Source organism: Dipodomys merriami, unplaced genomic scaffold (assembly GCF_024711535.1).
Source record: "Dipodomys merriami isolate MVZ:Mamm:240054 unplaced genomic scaffold, mDipMer1.0.p SCAF_2, whole genome shotgun sequence".
Classification (NCBI taxonomy): domain Eukaryota; kingdom Metazoa; phylum Chordata; class Mammalia; order Rodentia; family Heteromyidae; genus Dipodomys; species Dipodomys merriami.
Window position 1 is genome coordinate 43,865,005 of NW_027203381.1, and position 19,342 is coordinate 43,884,346.

At 40.5% G+C, this 19,342-nt stretch overlaps 1 protein-coding gene across 7 annotated transcripts in view; it reads right to left on the bottom strand.

Moving 5' to 3' along the window:
* Positions 1-1,231: 1,231 nt before the first annotated feature.
* Positions 1,232-19,342, bottom strand: part of Lpin2 (lipin 2) — a 97,104-nt gene continuing 78,993 nt past the window's right edge. For all 7 annotated transcript variants that reach the window (XM_070029487.1, XM_070029490.1, XM_070029489.1 and 4 more), the window contains 13 exons: positions 19,010-19,109; positions 16,200-16,387; positions 14,544-14,637; positions 13,847-13,916; positions 12,990-13,079; positions 11,629-11,711; positions 9,565-9,709; positions 8,263-8,411; positions 7,632-7,718; positions 6,323-6,475; positions 5,710-5,824; positions 4,986-5,089; positions 1,232-4,690 (listed from right to left, as the gene is read on the bottom strand). In XM_070029487.1, coding sequence (XP_069885588.1) covers positions 4,546-4,690; positions 4,986-5,089; positions 5,710-5,824; positions 6,323-6,475; positions 7,632-7,718; positions 8,263-8,411; positions 9,565-9,709; positions 11,629-11,711; positions 12,990-13,079; positions 13,847-13,916; positions 14,544-14,637; positions 16,200-16,387; positions 19,010-19,109 — 1,523 coding nt within the window. In that variant the 3' untranslated portion in view covers positions 1,232-4,545. The remainder of the gene's footprint in view (positions 4,691-4,985; positions 5,090-5,709; positions 5,825-6,322; positions 6,476-7,631; positions 7,719-8,262; positions 8,412-9,564; positions 9,710-11,628; positions 11,712-12,989; positions 13,080-13,846; positions 13,917-14,543; positions 14,638-16,199; positions 16,388-19,009; positions 19,110-19,342) is intronic.

Sequence of the window (19,342 nt, forward strand, 5' to 3'; positions counted from 1 at the left end):
AAAAAGTTGGACACGGTGTATGCCTGCCGTCCTAGCTATGTGGGAAGTGTACACAGGATCATGATCTAGGCTGGTCCAGGGGAAAGCAAGACCCTCTTTGAAAAATAAAAGCAAAAAACAGGGCTGGGGATATGGCTCAAGACAATCTGTTTGGAAGGTACAATGCTTCACATTCAAACCCCAGTACTGCCAAAGCTGTTTTTTGTTTTTGTTTTTAAACATTTTGGAGACAGGTTCTGGCAATGTTGTCTAGTTCAGCTCAACTCCTGAGTTCAAGTAATTCTGTCTACCCTAGCCTTTCAAGAAGCTGCCATTACAGATGTGCCCTACCATGCCAGGCTGAGGTAACTTCTGACAAGAGTTACTGCTGAGAAAAAGCTCAAAGAGTATTTAAGATTAGACAGGGTGAGAACACTTTGCTTCCCACAGGTCACACTAACAATAGACCTAATTTAAACACTTTTTGCAGGTATCCTTTAATAGTTGTTTTTAAAGAATACAAATCAATGGAAGCTCCACTGTAAATCATTTTTAGATTAACACATGACTTAAAGCTTTGCTATCTTCTTTCAGACTATTTGCCATAAATTATTTGAAGCTTGAAAGGAAAACAGTATTTATGGAAATATTTAAGTCCATGCTCTGGAACATGGCTTTGCCCACACCCCAACATCCACTTTCAAAAAATATCTGTGCTTTCCTTATAACATTTGTGAAGGAAAAAAGGATACATTCAAACTACCCAGGAGTTCAGGCTTTCATAGAAGGACACATAATGGAGTTTGGTTCTTTCAGGCACTTGAAGCTGTTATGAATAAGAACTTCCATCATAACCATACTCCCTGTCTGAGCTCTTTTCTAGTTCTTTTCCCATCACCATCATCACGGTGAGGAAGGGTTAAATAGAAAGCTTTCCCATGCTTCAAATCTTGCCGGGGGGGGGGGGGGCTGTGGGGAGGATTTGATCAAAGATCACAGCAATTCTGTACAGTAGAGCTGTTAAGTAGGCAGGTGCTAAGGGAGAAGGACTCTTGGGATGCTGAGGGGCTGATGTAGGCCCAGCCAGACTATAAGAGAAACAACAAGAGAAACCACGTATGTATGAAGGAACCATTTCCTGGCAATACCTACAAAACAATAGAGGTTGAGGTTAGTTCCTGTGGGTGGAGCTTCACTTCTGGAATCAGGTTTTTAAAGTTTAGCAACAAAAATAGATTCCTCTGTAGACAAATTGAAGTGTCAGCAAATGTTAATTTATGGAAATTATCAATTTATGGCAAGAGTACAGAGAAGATGGTTCAAATATCCCCTGAAGGAAAGAGCCAAATATATAGTTTATGTTTATTATTGTAACATTTTGTTTTGAACATCAAACACTGCACCAAAATATGAGCCATTTATTTGAAGACATCTTTACCATGACTAAGATACTGTACTGTTCACAATTTCTGACAACTTAAAACTTATTAGTGACATTGCTGTCTAATAATCAAATACTTCATCAGCTGAACGTAATTATTAAAAGAACAAAGTTTTTTCCCTTCCCTTTTTTTTTAAACCTTCAAACCAAACCAAAAAGGTAGTTTTCACCTGGAAAAAAATGGTTAACCAGTTTTACAATGAACCCAGCATGCTCTAAAACATGTAGAAACAAGGCTCCCCACAGTAAAGATGAGGATACTAGAAACGCTAAGAAATTGTTCTTACCCACTTGCAAAAGAGAAAGTGCTTATGTTCTTCCTAACCGTTTCTTCTTGTGAAGGCCTGGCTATACCAACTAAGGCAACCACAGAAGGCTGTGCAGCCACAGGAAAGTGGGCTGGTCAGGGCAGAAACCCTTTCCAGTCACTTAGCTCTTCTTAGGTTGCTCTTACAATTTTTAGCAGCTTTTGTTTTAAGACATCACATTAGTAGGTTTTATTTCCTTTTCCAGTTGAAAACTGCAGATGTGTTCAACAGGGAAGCGTGGTACTGATGATGGGGCTGTTAGCATGTTCCAAATCCACACGTGCACCCCACACAGCCTGAGAGGGGATGTCAGCTTCCACAGAACACACTTCAATGCATGACAGCAAAGCAAACACTAACGTTAGACTGAACTAGGAGGGAAAGGGCCTATAGAGCAACTGACAATATGACATAGAAGAGCCCACCTGCTGCATTGTCCCTGCAACACCACCCGTCACTGAAGACAGTGTGAGGGTGATGCTCTATCTCTATCCTAAGGGTTTGTGTGCAAACACACTTGAGGGCATCTCTCTTTCACAGAAAGAACAAATGTCATTTGTACCAAATGGCAATGGATTTTCAGCACAAACTTAATACTTCCATAACACTACAGCGATAGTAATAATCTACTTTCAGCAAGAAGGACTCCTTTAAACAAGGAAAAAGATTTACATTCATTAGCCTAAGTACCCACTGGATCAACCTGCAGCGACAAAGTCTAGGGTTGGTGGACACTGGGACAGAAGGACCACCCGCCCTCAACATGGGCTGGGAGAGCCAATTCCTAAGCCAGATCCGCTGAGAAGGCCTGTGTGTCCAAAGAGCCCGTCAAAGAAAGGAAACAAACTAGTCAAAAACTACTTAAAGGATAACCTAAAAGGTACTAATGGGTGTATGCTAAGATTTTTCTGTACTGCACATTTGCAAGAGGTCCTACTAAGCTCAGGTTAAGCTCGCAAAGCTCTTCATTCCCTTAAATCAAAGGTGGTGAGAGGGCATGCTGATGGCATCTATGGATAAGGCAGCCATGTGACTGCTCTACTAGAATCTTAGTTGGCCAGAACTTCACACAAACAACTTGTTCCCTACCTAACAAAAATAAACTAATTAAACAAGTAATCTTTGTTAACTATATACGGGGAAGGTTCATACCAGAGAAAGCTTGTGCTGTCCTTTTGGGAGCATGCACCTCCAGGGCTTACCCTTAGAATTCTGTTTCTAGGGTTTCAACACTGTCTGCATCTAACTGTACTAGGAAAGTGGCTAAACTTAGGCAGGATGCTCAACTCTCCAATCTGGAAAAACAAGCAACCTTATTCCTTCAACTCTGCATCAGCAGTGTCTTGGGTAAAGCAAACCAAACAAGAAAAGGTCAGCCACACTGCAGAATTGAAAACAAAACCATTCTGTGTTGAGTCGTTATCTGCAGCACCCGTTCAGTTCAGGAACCTTTACTTCCTGCCTTCTCCTCAGAGGAGGACTGACCAGTGGCCTTTTCAGGTCCCCCAAAAGTCTCCTTTTTAACAGTTCTCCTGCTGTTAGTGAGAAAGCTGAAAACATTCGTTGATCACGAATTCTAGAGGGGCTTACAAAAATAAGACCCTCCCCTTGTGCTATCTACTCAAGACATCTGACATGAGCTCACTACAACCAGGCCAGTAAACAAAGCTGTTTTTCTCTTAATGTCCCCATGTCCCATTAGGTTTCATACAGCAGCTTCTGACTGCTGAGCATAAAAGTGTCCCAGCTGGTAAGATTCAGACTAATGGGTTGGAGACACTGATGACCTACTGGCTGCTCAATGACCCCCTTCTCTAGCATGGTTTCCATGGACTTACTTACAGGGTCATGATTCCAAATGCCAAAGCCCATACTGCAGGTCAATGGCTTATAGAAAAGCATCAACTGAGCTTCCTCAACAATCTGAAGCACAGAAGAGCAGACATCTGTTCCCGAGGATAGTTATAGGCCCACCTAAACTAGACAATAGGCAGAGGGACAGAGAAAAGGGCTGTTCCCAGAACCCAATGCAACTGTATATCAATAGTTCTGAGACACAGTTGTTGCTTTTTGTTTGCTTTAAACCCCAACCTCCCACCATTATTCCAGACACCAGACACAGCCTTGAATCAAATATAGACCTGTTCTTCTGGCTAGATCCAAGAAATAATTTAAAGATTGCTCATTGTGAAGTAGTCACAGATGAGAAAATAATGACTCAAGGGAATTTCGTTTCTGGAAGCCCACATTGAGGCCACTGGCCTTGGTGGCCCTACTGCATGTATCCTGGGGTCTGTCCAAGTTTGCACATCAAAGAACCACTCCACCTCAGTGTGCAGGAATGGAGCCCAAAGGAGATGTGCACAAGTGGTGGACATCACTAACTGGACTTTGGTAATTCAGTGGGCCCTGACCCTTTGAAGAAAGCCCTGGTCATAGAAACAATCTCATCTGACTAGTAGAAATTATAACATTTTACTTTGTATACTGTGTTGGTCCATTCTTTTTCAGATTCTTTTTTCTTCAAGTTATGCAGTTGAAGCACTGTCCAGCACACAGCTTGGAGGGCAGCATCAAGGGCCCATGGGTGGCAGTGCACAGACCTGTAACTTAGGAGTCCCTCACTTCTCCTGTGAGCTCCGAGCAGTGGTGTCTGGGAAGGTGCAGGAGGACCAGAGTACCAGCTCCAAGCCCCTGTCCTTGCTATGGAACACAAGTGCCCAGCTGCTAGCTAGCTGCTAGTCTGCGAGAGGGCTGGTCACCTCCTCTGCTGGAGGCACATGACTGTAGCCCTACTTTTGTCAGATGTGCCACACTTCAGGCCAGGTCATCCAGGTCCACGTCAGGGATTGGGTCTCGCCAATAGCAGAAGGAGCTGAACTCTGGGCACGGAAAGGCAGAATTCTGTTCCTTATTGAGAAGTGGGAACACATGTTCCACAAGCTCACTCAGCCTGTGGTACCTAGAAGGGATTGGAGAAAGAGATACCATCTGTGACTCTACAAGTGACATAAAGCACAAGAATGGGTTGTGAGGCAGGCTATTAGATACCCCACAGTCAGGTCTCACTCCTATCCCAGGACACAGACTTGCACATTTCAAAGAACCAGAGATTCCTTAAACAGGTATTCTGGGGGAGAAAGCAGCCCAAAGATATGTAGGTATAATCTGCTGGCACTGATCTCAGCTGTTATCTGCCTGTCCTCAGTTGAGCCTTGGGCTGCAGGGCACTGGCTAAGAAGTGGTACTACACTTACGATGACTTGTTTCCTTTGGTCCTTTCTTGTATTAGTTCACCCTTGGGGTTCACAGTGAATATTCTACAGTCTGGAACTCCAACTTGTGTGTAAGCATAGACATCCTGCAGAGGAAAAGAGAGAGAGAAGTCAGGAGAAGCTCCACTGGCTCCTTGTGAGCCAGAGGCATTGTACCAACAGAAGACTTTCTATGGAAAATATTTGGCAATGGGCACAGTGCAGTTTTGCTTCTGGAAATTTAACTTCAAACAAACCCAGTGTAAGGAATGGTGCCAAACCCAGAGAGTGCCTAGGGAGTCAGAAAACTTGGGCAGCAAAGGAGGAAGGCTATAGGGATCTCTGAGAACATGGTCCTGGAAGCATTACCTTAGCTGTGACGTAGTAGCATTGCAGAAAGCATGGACAAAGTTAATAAAAAAGAGCACTGGCTTTGGGGTGAACCCAAAGTCACGGTTTAGAACATAAGGCAGAATTGCCTGAGAAAGAAGAACTGAAGTTACAGAAACAAAGAAGCTCCTTCCATATAAAAGTCTGGGGCAGATCTGTATCTATAGGATCTCCTTAACTGCTGTGGGGCTTTGGAACAGATCAAGTGAGAACACACTGAGCAAAGCATCCCCTTCATTTGAAATGGCTCTAGAATCATGGGAAATACGTCCTAATCTACTGCTTCCCCATAATAATGCTTACATCAGAATCTAGCAGGCACTCAGAAAACACTTACATTGGGACGGTTTCCAAAGGCAGCATAGAAGGGTTGCTTGGATGGAGCGAACAGGTTCTTAATGTCATTGAGACATTCAATTTTAAACTTCTCTGGTTTCTTTTCTATTACTTCCCTGAGGGATAAATATACAATATAAGCACTAAATTCAAACAGCATGCATTTTTCAAAAGCTTTTAGTACTCACAGTCATCCATTTTATTTATTTTTTTGCCAGTTGTAGGGCTTCAACTCAGGGCCTGGGCACTATCCCTCAGCTGCTTTTGTTCAAGGCTAGTACTCTACCACTTGAGCCACCTCTGGATTTTTCTGTGTATGTGGTACTGAGGAATTAAACCCAGGGCTTCATGCACACTAGGCAAACACTCTACCACTAAGCCACATTCCCAGCCCACAGCCACCCACCTTAATGCTTTGGAACTGGCACCCTGTTTTTCTTCCTTTGCCAGTCTGTGTTATGACTGAGAGATGGGATTTGGGGAAACAGCTTGAGTTAAAGCTCCCCAGCAGTTGGAAACCCAGTAAGAGTCAAGTGTCTGTCCTCACATGTTACACCTTGCCTGGCCCCTACGCACACCGAGGAAGGAACCTAGGGTAACAACAGGACAGGTACCTGTGGAAGGCAGAGAATAAGCTGCTGGGGGACAGCATCAGAGGGCCCCGGGGTAAGATTGTGCCCTTGTCATTGACCCAGTGCAGGTAGCCACGAGTCATGTCAGCCATGCCGATGGCACGGGCAGAACAATATAAAAACTTGTAGCCATTCCTAAAAACAAAACACAAGAAAACACCATATCCTATTTAGCGTATATATTTTGGTCAAACAAAAAAAAAATCCCCAAAATCTTTTAATACATCCAAATCATGTTCCTCTCATTTACTGTGAAAGTCAAATTCTTGAACTCAGCAAGAAATTACTTAGGATTAAGATTTCATTCCCCATGGGGAAAAAAAATTGATGGAGGTCCATGCAACTAATGACTGTGCCAAGTTTAAAAGTACTGAAATAATATACGCAGCATCAAGATCTAGGACAGAAAATCCTGGACCACCTTTAAGTATCCACTATAAAGGACAGACACAAGGGATCTTTACAAGGACAATTTGTGGGATGCAAACTATTCTATAATATATAGAACAAAATTACACTTGGGTAACTGACATCCATCATTTCCTATCATGGCATTCTCAACTAAAGCTGAAGACGGTGCTACACATTTTCAAATGAATGCAGCTCCTAGGTGTGAGGATCCCAATAAAGGATCCAGTGGTTTTCCCTTGAATGTCCTGAAAGAACTGCATGAGTAATCGACTGTTCTCCATGTATGCATAACACTTAAAAATGCCAGTAAATAGATCAAAAATGAATATCAGTTTCTATTTAGTACTAATTATAAAAAAGTGGTTATTGTTAAGACTAAAGGAGTACAACTTCTGTAGTAGGTATACCTAAAACTCACAGCATTATGAGATTAACAGATAATGCAGTAAAGCATGTAACACAATGTTAGGCACAGACCTCATGCTGTTAACAATGACAGAGAAGTACTGTCTGGACTTTAACAAACAAACATTTTATGTGGGCTGATGATTTATACTGGGGTTTGAAGTCTGAGCCTCTGCCAAGCTTTTATGCTTCAGTTTGTTTTTCAGATAGGGTCTCTTGCTTTTGCCTGTGGCTGGTCTTAGACTACAATCCTATCTCTGCTTAAGAAGTGACTAGTATTACATGTTTGGGCCAGCATATCTTTGCTTACATTTTGCCTAAGCTGGCTTCAAACCTCGGTCCTACCTTTTCTGTCTCCCAAGTAGCTGAGATTGCAGCCATAGTTCCCAGCCTGACTTATGGCATTTTTCTATAGATTATGATCAAAATAAAACAGGCTAACTAGAGCAAGATGACATGGGGAAGGGATACTTACTCATTGATAGAGTGGTAGAGCTTTGCTATACCCTGATGAGTCCAGTCTTTACCCAGCTGTGGGAGAATCTGTCCCAAAGCATCAGACCTGAAAAGAAGGTAGAAACAGGAAAAGATACCAGGAATTAAACATACAAAGCTAAGCATTTCCCATATGTTGAATATCAGTTGTGAATAAATACTGGGTGGGACAGCAATCAAGGGTACTCTACAAAGCCTATCTCATCATCTCTTCATGTACAGGTAATGCCAGGCAGCCCTGAGAGCACACACCATTAAGGTACTTCTAGAAGTAGAGTCACTCAAAAGCCAGATGGTGATTTTCAGAGACAGCTTACAACTACATATTCTTGTTTTTTGTCCCTAATCTCAACATTTTCTTTGAACACCAGAATCTGAAGAATAACTCTTTCCCAGTTATTTTTTATGATTTGCATTGATTTGCAAATCAATGATTTGCATGATCCATCCGTCTCGATTCATAGGTTAACACTGTCTGTACTACATTTTGGATATTATGGTTTAAAACTCCCACTATGGCTGAGAGCTGGGTGGCTATTTCCCTCAACTTCCTCCCCTCTGTGCATTAACTGCCTCTACTTAGGTGCTGTCTGTGCTGGGCTCATTCTTACTTGGTAATTGTCCCATCGATATCGGAAATGATGATCTTGTCATTCCAGTTCCACAGGTAAATGGTTCCTGCACAGCGGCAAGTACCTTGATACTGAGTTGTAATACTAAACACAACATCATTGGGGCCATCATGGAGCTTCAGTTTTGCCTTTAGTAAAAAGCATAAGAACAGAGAAAACTGGTTGAAGACATACAGTTTGGGACAATCTATTTCAAATTTTATAAAATAGTGTTTGAGGCGACCAACAAACACAAGGAAGGCTATTTCTTTGACATCAGCATTTAGCCCTGCTCGGTACTGAGAATGCTCATGGATGTCCAGAGGAAGCCACTGCTTGAGCAGTGTTATCGGCTTCCAAGGACTTTTCTAACCTCCCTAAAACAGCTCTGTCTACAACCTCCTGCTGAGCTCAAGAAAGCCATTTCATACCAAAAATAGGTCAAAATGAGAGGTGGTTAATAAATGAGAGATGGGAAATAAACGAGAGGAAAATTTATGTTTAAAATGTTATTTCTCTGTTGTCTTGACTCCCAAAAAACAAGTAGTACAGTTCTGGCTTAAATGTAAGATTCACCAGGGAAGCCAAGCACTAAGAGCTCATGCCTGTCACCCTTATCTACTTAGGAAGGCTGAGACCAAAAGATGGCAGTTTGAAGTCAGCCCTGGCAGAAAGATCTACAAGACTGCATTTTTCAATTAACTATCAAAAACATTTTTCTAATTTGGAGAGGGGAAAGGAAAAAACCAAAATGCTTAAAAATAGGGATACAGGCTGACCCATTATAACAATGAAATGTACAAGACACTACGATGAAAACGAACTTTACAACTTTGGCTGTGAGAGTGGGGGTAGTAGTTGGGGAAGGAAGGGATGATAGGGGAAAAACAAAGGAGGAGGCAACAATGCTCAATAAAAAATGTACTTACTACTTTCTCATGTAACTGTAATCCCTCTGTATAGTATTTTTACAATAAAAAAGTATTAAAAAAAAAAGCTGGGCTGGAGGTATAACTCAAGAGGTTCAGCTGTGACCAAGAAAGCCAAAATCAGGAACTAGGGAAAATATTTTTTTTTAAGATTAATTCCTTAGTTTACGTCTATAGACTGAAGAGCAGGTCTGGGTTGGATCAAAACCCATGTTCAGGTGATCTAAATGGCTGGAATGAATCATGAGGAGCAGGGGTTTGCATTCTAGGTGAGCATTTACGTGACCACACACCATGTATACTGTGTACAGTTGAGATTGGCAATTATTTATAATAAAGCCTACTGGATCCATAGGGATCAAATGAGACTCACAATCTGGTCTGAGGAGAGTCGGAGAGACTTCTTATATGAAGTCATGCTGCTATGACTCAGGGTCTCTGTGGGGAGAGTATCCATTTTGATTGTTTCTTCCAGCTCCTGTGATCCCTCGTCACTGGATGTGTCATCCTCGGCCGGCCTATTCAACATCAAACCATGTTACTAAGAGACAACAGGGAGCCAAGTGTCTATGGCTCATGCAGGCTTCGAACTGTGATTCCCAGATCTCATTTCCTCCTGAATACTGTAGCTAGGTTTACAGGCATGAATCACCAGTGTGTGGCAATAAGTTTTTAATTTAGGTACAATAAAAAAAAAAGTGACACATGCTAATAATCCACATTGAGAGGATGAGACAGGAGGATTCTAAGTTTAAGGCCAGCCTACGCTACATATTGAGAACTTGTCTAACCAGAAACCAAAAATCAAAAACCAACCATCCAAACAAAAAAGCAAAAAGGAAAAAGCAATAAAGGTATCCTCACCCTCTCTACGATGAAAGAGTTGGTTCTTCTCTAATTCTCCCATATCCAGTTTCTTATGCATATCCTGAACTAATGAGATCACCTCCTCTTCATGTCCTTATTGCCATACAACTAGTTATTTTGGTCTTGACCTGTTACATTCTGCTATGCCCAAGTGTCCACCTACTCTTGTTGACAAGGGTATTTCAATTAGTACAAATAAAAGAAAATACTGTTTATGTCAATTTTCCTGGGGAGATAATACAGGATTTGAACTTAGGGGTTTGTACTTGCTAAGCAAGGGCTGTATCATTTGAACCATGACTCTAGCCCAGCCTATGCTGGGCTAATTAAAAGCTAATGTTTCATCTCATATACTCCTCATATGAAGGTAAAGACATTCTTAATTTTAACTTAGGACAGACCAATACTAAGGTCTTTCTTGGACTTATATAAAGTATAACCTAATTCTCTTTCCAATAGAGATTCTATTTTATTTAAAATCTAGTTGTACACTCTTTAGAATCCTGCCAACTATTTGTCTTGCATATCTGACCTTGTGTACGCTATTGTGGATGGAATCATATTAATGAAGAGAATTAAAGGGAATTTTACAAAATGTGCTCACTCATTTCCCCATGATTATCTCTATCAAGCAGCCCTGCCACCAGCTGGGAGAGCAGAACTTCGCAGACAAATGCTCTGTAAGCTGGCTGGGCCCAAAGGAATAAGCAAACAGGCAAAGGTTTCTAACCAACTTGAATGTTTAAAAAAATGTTTCAGGAGAAAAAGATGATCAAGGTATATAACACATTTTTTTGGTTGTTGTTGGTCATGGGGGCTTGAACTCTGGGCTTGGGCGCTAACCCACAGCTCTTCAGCTCAAGACGAACGCTCTACTGCTTGAGCCACTTCCGGTTTTCTAGTGGTTTATTGGAGATAAGAGCCTCACAGGCTTTCCTGCCCGGGCTGGCTTTGAACAGTGATCCTCCGATCTCAGCCTCTTGAATAGCTAGAATTACAGGCACGAGCCACTGGTGCCCAGCTTAAAATGTTATTTTTAAAGAAGGTAAATACAACAGTTTGAATTTGACAAAATTAAGAACAAAGCTGTAAGAATTTTCTTCAGAATTTTAATGAACCACTTCTCCATACTATTATGAACAATTGCATTAAAATAACCAGCCTTTGGGCTTGGATTACTAAAAGAAAGTTAGCAAGTGAAAGAGAACTAAAGCAGAGAGCATCAACTACAATGGGCACAACAAGAGCAACTCATCTCTGGGTCAGCCAGCTCTTCAGATTCCTTTCCATGTCTCCCTCTACCCAGGGACAATAACCCTTAGCAGATCTAAGGTCCACCCCCAAGTTCCACCTTCGTGTCACCACTTCCCCTGGCTCTGTGATGGGGGCCGGTTATTTATAAGTAGTGATGTATTTACTGGTAATATTTTTTTTAAAGCAGTTGTCATGTGAGTGGTACTAATAAGCCACTTACTGTCCATCTGATATAGGAAAAAGATGTTTGTCACTTAAAATTAAACAAAACATTCAAGATCAGCCCAAGTACTCTGAGCCATGGTTAGGGCCTCACCTGGCACTGGCTGGCTCCTTAGTACTTGATTGCAGCTCACTGGTTGGTGGCATCTCCGATTTTCCTTCCTTGGCCTCTGGCAGCTAAAAAAAAAAAAAAAAAAAAGATAATGGCAATATGAAATGTTTACCCGATGGATAAGCCAAACTTACCAGCTTCCCTCTCTAGGAAAAATAAAACCTTCTGAACTTACAAAGACTTAAGAAACACACTCTGTCTACTTTGACCCAAAGGGTATAGCAGCAACTTGAGACAGAAGTGTTGTCATACAAAAAATGATCATTACAAAGCTAGTTAAGACATACTAGAAGAGCACCATTTCAGTCATAAAGTGTAATACAAGTAAGGTCCCTGGAAGAGACATTGGAACATCATAACAGAAGTGATAAATGCTGCCTGCTCCTTCTGGGAGTTATTCAGCATCTGCACAAGGGCAGGAAAAAGCAGAACACGATGTGGACATGAACTTGGCTTTGGCAACACTAATCTGATATGTGAAACTCACAGAGTAGTCTTTTTCAGAAGGCTTGAATCTACTTGATCTATTTGAGTAATACTGTTCTCTGGATAAGCCTGATCTACTGACACTTCATTTAAAGAGCAGATTCTAGTTATTTGCATGTGGAACGGTAGAGAACTATAAATTTTTGCTTTTATCTGAAAGGTAAAGCAAGGAAGAGGAAAGAGCATAGGTTGCTAGTGTCAAGGTCATCCCCAGCTCCATCCCTCACCAGTTATATGACTTTATAGAGCTCTATTATTTCTATGAGCCCAAGCTTCATTACTGTAAAATGGCAATTCAAATGTCTTTGGGGTTGAGCTGTAGAAAGCTGAGATATGAAACTACCTAGAACAGTACCTGCTTAAATGCTGTTAAAGTCAGGTGCCAGTGGCTCAAGCCTGTAATCCTAGCTACTCAGGAGGCTGAGATCTGATGATCTCGGTTCAAAGCCAGCCTGGGCAGGAAAGTACATGAGACTCTTATCTCCAATTAACCACCAGAAAACTGGAAGTGGCACTGTGGCTCAAGTGGTAGAGCGCTCTGCTCACCTTGAACTGAAAAGTACAGGGTGAGCACCCAGGCCCAGAGTTCAACCCCCACAACCCCCACAACCCCCCCCACTCTCTCTCTCTCTCTCTCATACCACGTAGAAGATAGCAGTAGCAGATATAGGCTGAACTGTTGTCTACCCATGGCATGTCTATGCCATGTGCTTTCTCTGCTATATTTCTTTTCTAATAAAAATTTTCTATCATCTTAAAAAAGCCCAGACCATACACAGCCCATTTTCTTGTATGTGGCTAACAAGTTGTTTGACTGAATGATTCACTTATTTTTAGTCCATAGCAAGGTTTGTTACCTGCTTGGTCATGCTTTCTCTCTTACGCCAAAACCACCAGCGACCAGATTTCTTTGGCATCTTGTCTTTAACCCAGGACTCAACTGTAGCCTGGAAATCAACCAACTTGGGTCAGTATGGGTGATCTATTTGTTGTAAAGTACTCAATTCTTCACCTCCCAATTCTGACAGTGTTTTCAGTAAGAATGAAAGGACAACATCCTACTTTGGTGGCAGCAAAGGTCATGGAAGCTCTATGGTATGAGTCTGGTAGTCTGGCTAGATAGGTCCTTTAGGGTAGGCAGATGATTTCTTCTTGGTGGATAGATTACACATCTTGAGGTTTGGGCTTCTACTTGGAAGATGTAAGCCACAATCTGATACAACTACACTAATGGTCATGCTTCTGTTGTAACTATAGCAATTTTCTTGCTGCTTCTTCCCATATTAATGAGAAGACAAACTTCTTTCATTCATTCAATTTTTCACTTAAAATTAGTAAAATCTCTGAGCTCTTCTATGGTGCTGGTATTGAAGGCCTCATGCATGTTAGACAAGCACTCTACCACTGAGCATCCTCCCAGCCTAAACCTTTGAATTGTTATATACCACCCTAAACTGGTATAGATATTTAATGAACGTGAAAGGGAAGAGTTTCCGCTCAGCTAATAGACTAGATTTTTGGTATGGGACAATTTAAATAAGTATGTACAGTGAGTTGAATTCTTTATATTAAATATTGAGCTCAGACAAAATACTGGATAGTACCCAGCTTAAAAAAAAATCAAGTACTATATTCTGTACTCAGGGCCTGGGTGCTATCCTTGAGCTTTTTTGCTCTAGGCTGGTGTACTACCTCTCAAATGTCAATCACTCACCTTAGGCAAACTCTTCTGGAATACTTGCAAACTAAGGATCATGGGAGCAGCCAAAGCCCAGTTATAGTAACTGTGAGAAACAAAAATTATTCAAAATTATTACACAAGGATAGTGTGGGAGAGAAGTGAAGCAGGGTTGGGAGGATGTGAAGGAATACAGGAAATGCAGAAAGAATGATTTGTTTACTCTTTTCAATAAAAAAATGACCAAGCTAGGTGCTGGTGGCTTATATCTTTAATTCTAGTACTAAGGTAACTGAGCTCTGAGGATCCTAGTTTGAAGCCAGCTCAGGGAAGAAAGTCTGTGGGAGTCTTGTCTCCAAGTAACCACCAAAAAGCCTTGGAAGTAGAGCTGTGGCTCAAGTGGTAGAGCACTAGCCTTAAGCAAAACAAGCTCAGGAATAGTGTGCAGGACCTGAGTTTAAGTCTCAGGACTGTTTTTTTTTCCCCCCAAATCAACACCTAAATTTTCATTTTGAAAACTCTGCTTCAAGCCAAAAACCTCTCTGATAACAGAAGCATAAACAAAAGAGTAGTATTTCAATGTCTTATTAAATAACTTGAGGCTTCATTTTCACTTAAAAGTCATTCAGAATTGGCTCCTTTATATGAGAAGACAAATTTTTATACTTAAAAATAGCACCTTATTTTAAAAAAAATCCCTTATATTCAACAATGATCAGGCAAGAACATTTACCGGTTATATATCCGTATTACAAGGTTAGGATTGTCTATAAGTCCAGGGTTTTCTGCAAATTCATGGTAAGTAATGATATGCTCCATAAATTTTTCTGCAATATAAAATAGTAATGATCAATTTGGTTAGAGATAATTATAATATTCTGAATCACTAGAATTGTAGGCTGAGGGCTGCCTCAAGTAGTACAGCATCTGACTAGCAAGCACAAGGCCCTGAGTTCAAAGCTCAGCACTACAAAAAAAAAATGTAGGCTCAGTTGCTCACATCCCTCCCCCCCTTGGTGGTAATGGGGTTTGAACTCTGGGTTTTGCACTTACTAATCACTGTCATTTGAGCCACATCTCTGCCCTAAATTAAGCACTTCTTAAACATACAAAAAACTAAATCAAACCCTAACATTTTTGTATTTATCGAGGCAAAATATCACACTTCATCCCCCCACCCCCAGCATACATAAGCAAGTGCTCTACCACTTAAATTATACCCCTGGCCCTGACAATACACTCTTCATTTCTTGGAAAACATGAGTTCAAGGTATGAGACTCTTGTCTTATAGAAATGTATTCATTACCTTTTATAAATGTAACCCCCCTGTTCATCACCTTTACAATAAATAAACAACAAAGCAAATAAGACAGAAGGCAAACAAATGGGATAAAGAGATAAAGAAAGAGGCATAAAAAGGCTGGGAATGTGGTTTAGTGGTAAAATGCTTGCCTAGCATGCATGAAGCCCTAGGTTTGATTCCTCAGTACCACATAAACAGAAAGAGCCAGAAGTGGCACTGAGGATCAAGTGGTAGAGTGCTAGCCTTGGGCAAAAGTAGTTCAGGGACAGTGCCCAGGCTCTGAATTCAAGACCAGTACTGGTAAGGAAAAAAAGAGGCATAGTATCTAGTAACCCTAAAGGGTGAAGTTTAGGAAAACAGTTCTAGGGCTCTGGCCACCCAATCTGACACATCACACCTTTAGTTCCTCTGAAGGGAAGAGAAGACATAGGATGATGTGAAAATGATGGTAGCAGTTATGAAAAGAAAACCTTTCTTAGAGGAAAATCATGGGCCATCAGCCAAAATAAGAAATGATTAAAGGTTTAGTTTAAAATAAAGGTAAATTAAAAAGGCTAAGGAATGTGAGACTCACCCACACACAGGTGCTCCATTACATCTATACTTTAGCTATCTGACCACCTCTGCTTAAGCTCCTTCCTTATTCTGTTGCAAGCTTTATTTACCTTGTGTTAACTCTCAAGTGGACTTCTATACTTTTTGCTAGAAAGACCATTTACTCAGTGGACAATCAATTTTATACCACTTTGGAACCTTATCATCAGGTTTAAGCCCAGTAATTTCCAGGAAAGCAGCTGGTCCCAGTCACACAAATATTCCAACTTTGCAGATGAAAAGATCAACACGGTGAAGTCTGACTTGACTGCTTAGCCAACAGGCCAGCAGAATTCTATTTCTTCATTTGAAATCAGAGCCTTCAAGGTACTGTCCTCACCAAAACGTGGTCTAAAAGTCTAATTATTAGAAGATTACTGATTTTATGAGAGTATCAGGCAGGAACTTAAACACCCTGAATTGGGTAAAGGCAAGTTTGAAATCACATAACGACACAGTGTGAACATGGCATGACTGTCCAGCCAGGATACCTTTAGAAATTTCTCCGTTCTCACTGAGGCCCCCACAAAGGGAGAGGGTGACATCCGGCAAGTCCATGGCAGAGTCCGAGAGGCATTCGGTGCCGCTGTCTGCCGCAGCACTGCCCACAGACTGAGGTGACTGGGAGCCAGAGAGTGTGTCAGATTCAGGCCACTGACGAGAGCCTGGGTCTGTTTCACTGCAGCAGGGGAAAGAAAAGGTTGAAAAATATGTTTTATTATAAACTCTTATGTTTCTAGCTTACTACATGATTTGCTGGGGGACTCAAAGCAAACAGCAAACATCCCTTAAGAAAGAATGGACAGATAATAATGACCTAACTTTTTTTTTTTTTTTTGGGTCCGGTCGTGGGGCCTGAACTCTGGGCCTGGGCGCTGTCCCTCAGCTCTTCAGCTCAAGCCTAGCGCTCTACCACTTGAGCCACAGCGCCACTTCTGGCTTTTTTTCTTTTTGCTTATGTGGTGCTGAGGAATCAAACGCAGAGCCTCGTGCATGCAAGGCAAGTGCTCTACCACTGAGCTACCTTCCCAGCCCCAAGACCTAACTTTTTAAAGATAATATTTAGAAGCACATCATAAGCAACATTAGCAAGAAACTAAATTGTCCTGAATAATTAACTGTGAATATAGTAAATACGTCACAAAATCGCCACAGCCATTCATAATAATACAAACATTTAAATGTAGTCTTTTTAGTTTTAATGAAAGGATACAAGTTTTAATCATTAATCACTATTCCATGGTAAAAATGACAGGGTAGTTAAAAAAGAATCTAACATTTAGAAACCTTTTGATCCTAACTTCCTAGAAAAAAATGGTATTATACACATCCTGTACAAAATTACTGTAATACAAGGCTGTATTCTTTAAAAATAAGGCTTTGCTAAATCATCTATACAAACAACTCCCCCTCCTCCCAGAAAACCCTCAAGAGACTACATCCATTTAGAATGGTCAGAACTAAGGGCCAGAACTAAAGATGAGTTATTCAGTGTTTTTCTTTTGGTAGTTAAGGAACAGAATTCAAATTATAGAAGGTGACAACAATACCTTTTGTAATGAAACATAGTAAGTCTGAGAGAAAAAGAACAAGGAAATGCCAATGTTTCTTATTTTGCACCTCAAAGTAAGTATTTAATATTACACTTGAGAAATTGCCCCAGAACTTTTTCTACAATTTTTTTTAAGTTACTGGGGTGTTGAACCTAGGGCTTCATATAAGCAGTGTACTACTGAGCTATATTTCAGACAAGAAACCATTTTTTTTAATGTTTGAGTTAAAAAAATGAGATCTATTAGATGTGTCCTTTTGAAAACAAAGCTGAATAATAGATAGCAGGCAGCAAAGTATAGATATGTTTTAAGCAGAAAACAGCTTCAAACTGTTTTTTTTTTTTACATTTGAACTAATGAGTTTAGATTTATAGAATTAGTAGCAATGCATTCTTATGCCCAAAATTAAGTATCATGGGTTGAGAGTTTGTTCTGACATGGCAAAAAGCCAGTCCTGTTGATAATGCAGAAAATGATTAATGATAATGCAGAAAACTTGTGTAAGTGGAGTTAGGGAAGAAAGGTGGGTGGTAAAAGAGGAGAAGGTAGCTACATGTTCTTTTAACACCCATGGGTGCTATTTTTATTAGGCACATGGGTGGCCCCTTCTGTAGTTGGGCATGGCCACGTGACTGAGCTAGTGCTGGGTATAAGGTACACCCTTCCAGCAAGGTCTTTGTTATTTTTACTGAATATTGGACTTCAAGGCCCTGAGGAGAGCAGAGTCTCAAATTAGAAGGGACCTGTATGCAGGCATGTCACCAAGGAAGGGACTGGAAAGATCTGCAAGAGCAAAAAATAAACTTTGATTGTGGAAATTCACTGTGATGTTGAGATTCATCAGTTATAGCAGGTGTCTTCCAACCAGTAACAATATCTGAACATGAGACATGCCATCTGACTCAGTGTGATACCAAATCCACAGGAGTGACAGGACAGGACTTGTACTCAAATTTAGCTATAATTACAAATACTGGCAAAATAATTACAAATACTGGCCATTTAATAGTGAAGATAATATTACAATAAAACATATACTTAGCACATTAAGAGTCCATCTTATGACACTATTTCAGGAAATAGTTGGTAAGCTACAGCTTAGTAAATAGGAAGTAGCTCTAACCAATTAAATTATAATAGAGTATACAAAGGTCCTATCATTTGACACTCTTCACTTGTTTATTATGTCAGTCGTGGGGCCTGAACTCTGGGACTGGACACTGTCCCTCTGCTCTTCAGATCAAGGCTAGCACTCTACCACTTGAGCCACAGCACCACTTCCGGCTTTTTTTGCTTATGTGGTGCTGAGGAATCGAACCCAGGGCCTCATGTATGCAAGGCAAGCACTCTACCACTGAGCCACCTTCCCAGCCCCTCACTTTTCATTTTTTTAAAAAGAGAATTTAAGAAATCTGTTATAAGGATGCCAGTATAAATAACCAAGGACTAGGAAATTAAGACAGCTTACATTTTAATTTTTCTAGTAGAAGAAAACAAAGCAGTTTCAATTTCTCACCTCGAAAAACCCTGATTATTTCAAATGAAGTATACTTGAGATAAATCCTAAAAACAAAATTAAACTACTGTGCTGAGTCTTATCATAAATAGCTATTAAGTCATCATACTAAAAATAACATTTATGATTTTTCTAAATCCTGAATAATCAGATTTATCTTTACACCTTTTCCTAAGACAAAATAACTGCAGTATTTTGGAGCTGCTCACCCAGAACAGAAAGCATACACTACCTTTTAGGGAAATAGAGAGCTGCAACTTCAGGTTCTAGAACCTTTAAGTCATCAAGGTAAATATCATCAGGACCCTGGTGCTGGCTTCTCTTGTGGACACCTATTTTTATAGAAAAAACATAACAGAAGTAAACAATTGTGTTGTTTTTCATTTATAATTCTGGAAGAAAAATAAAGGTTTCCAAATAGGATATACCATGATTTGAATAAAGGTTTATATTTAAAAGGTGTCAACTGTTTATCTTGTTGATTACCATCCAAGCCAATGAACCAAGTGTTCAATAATAATTCTAGCACCTACTTTATATTTAATGATGAAAGTTTAAAAAATTA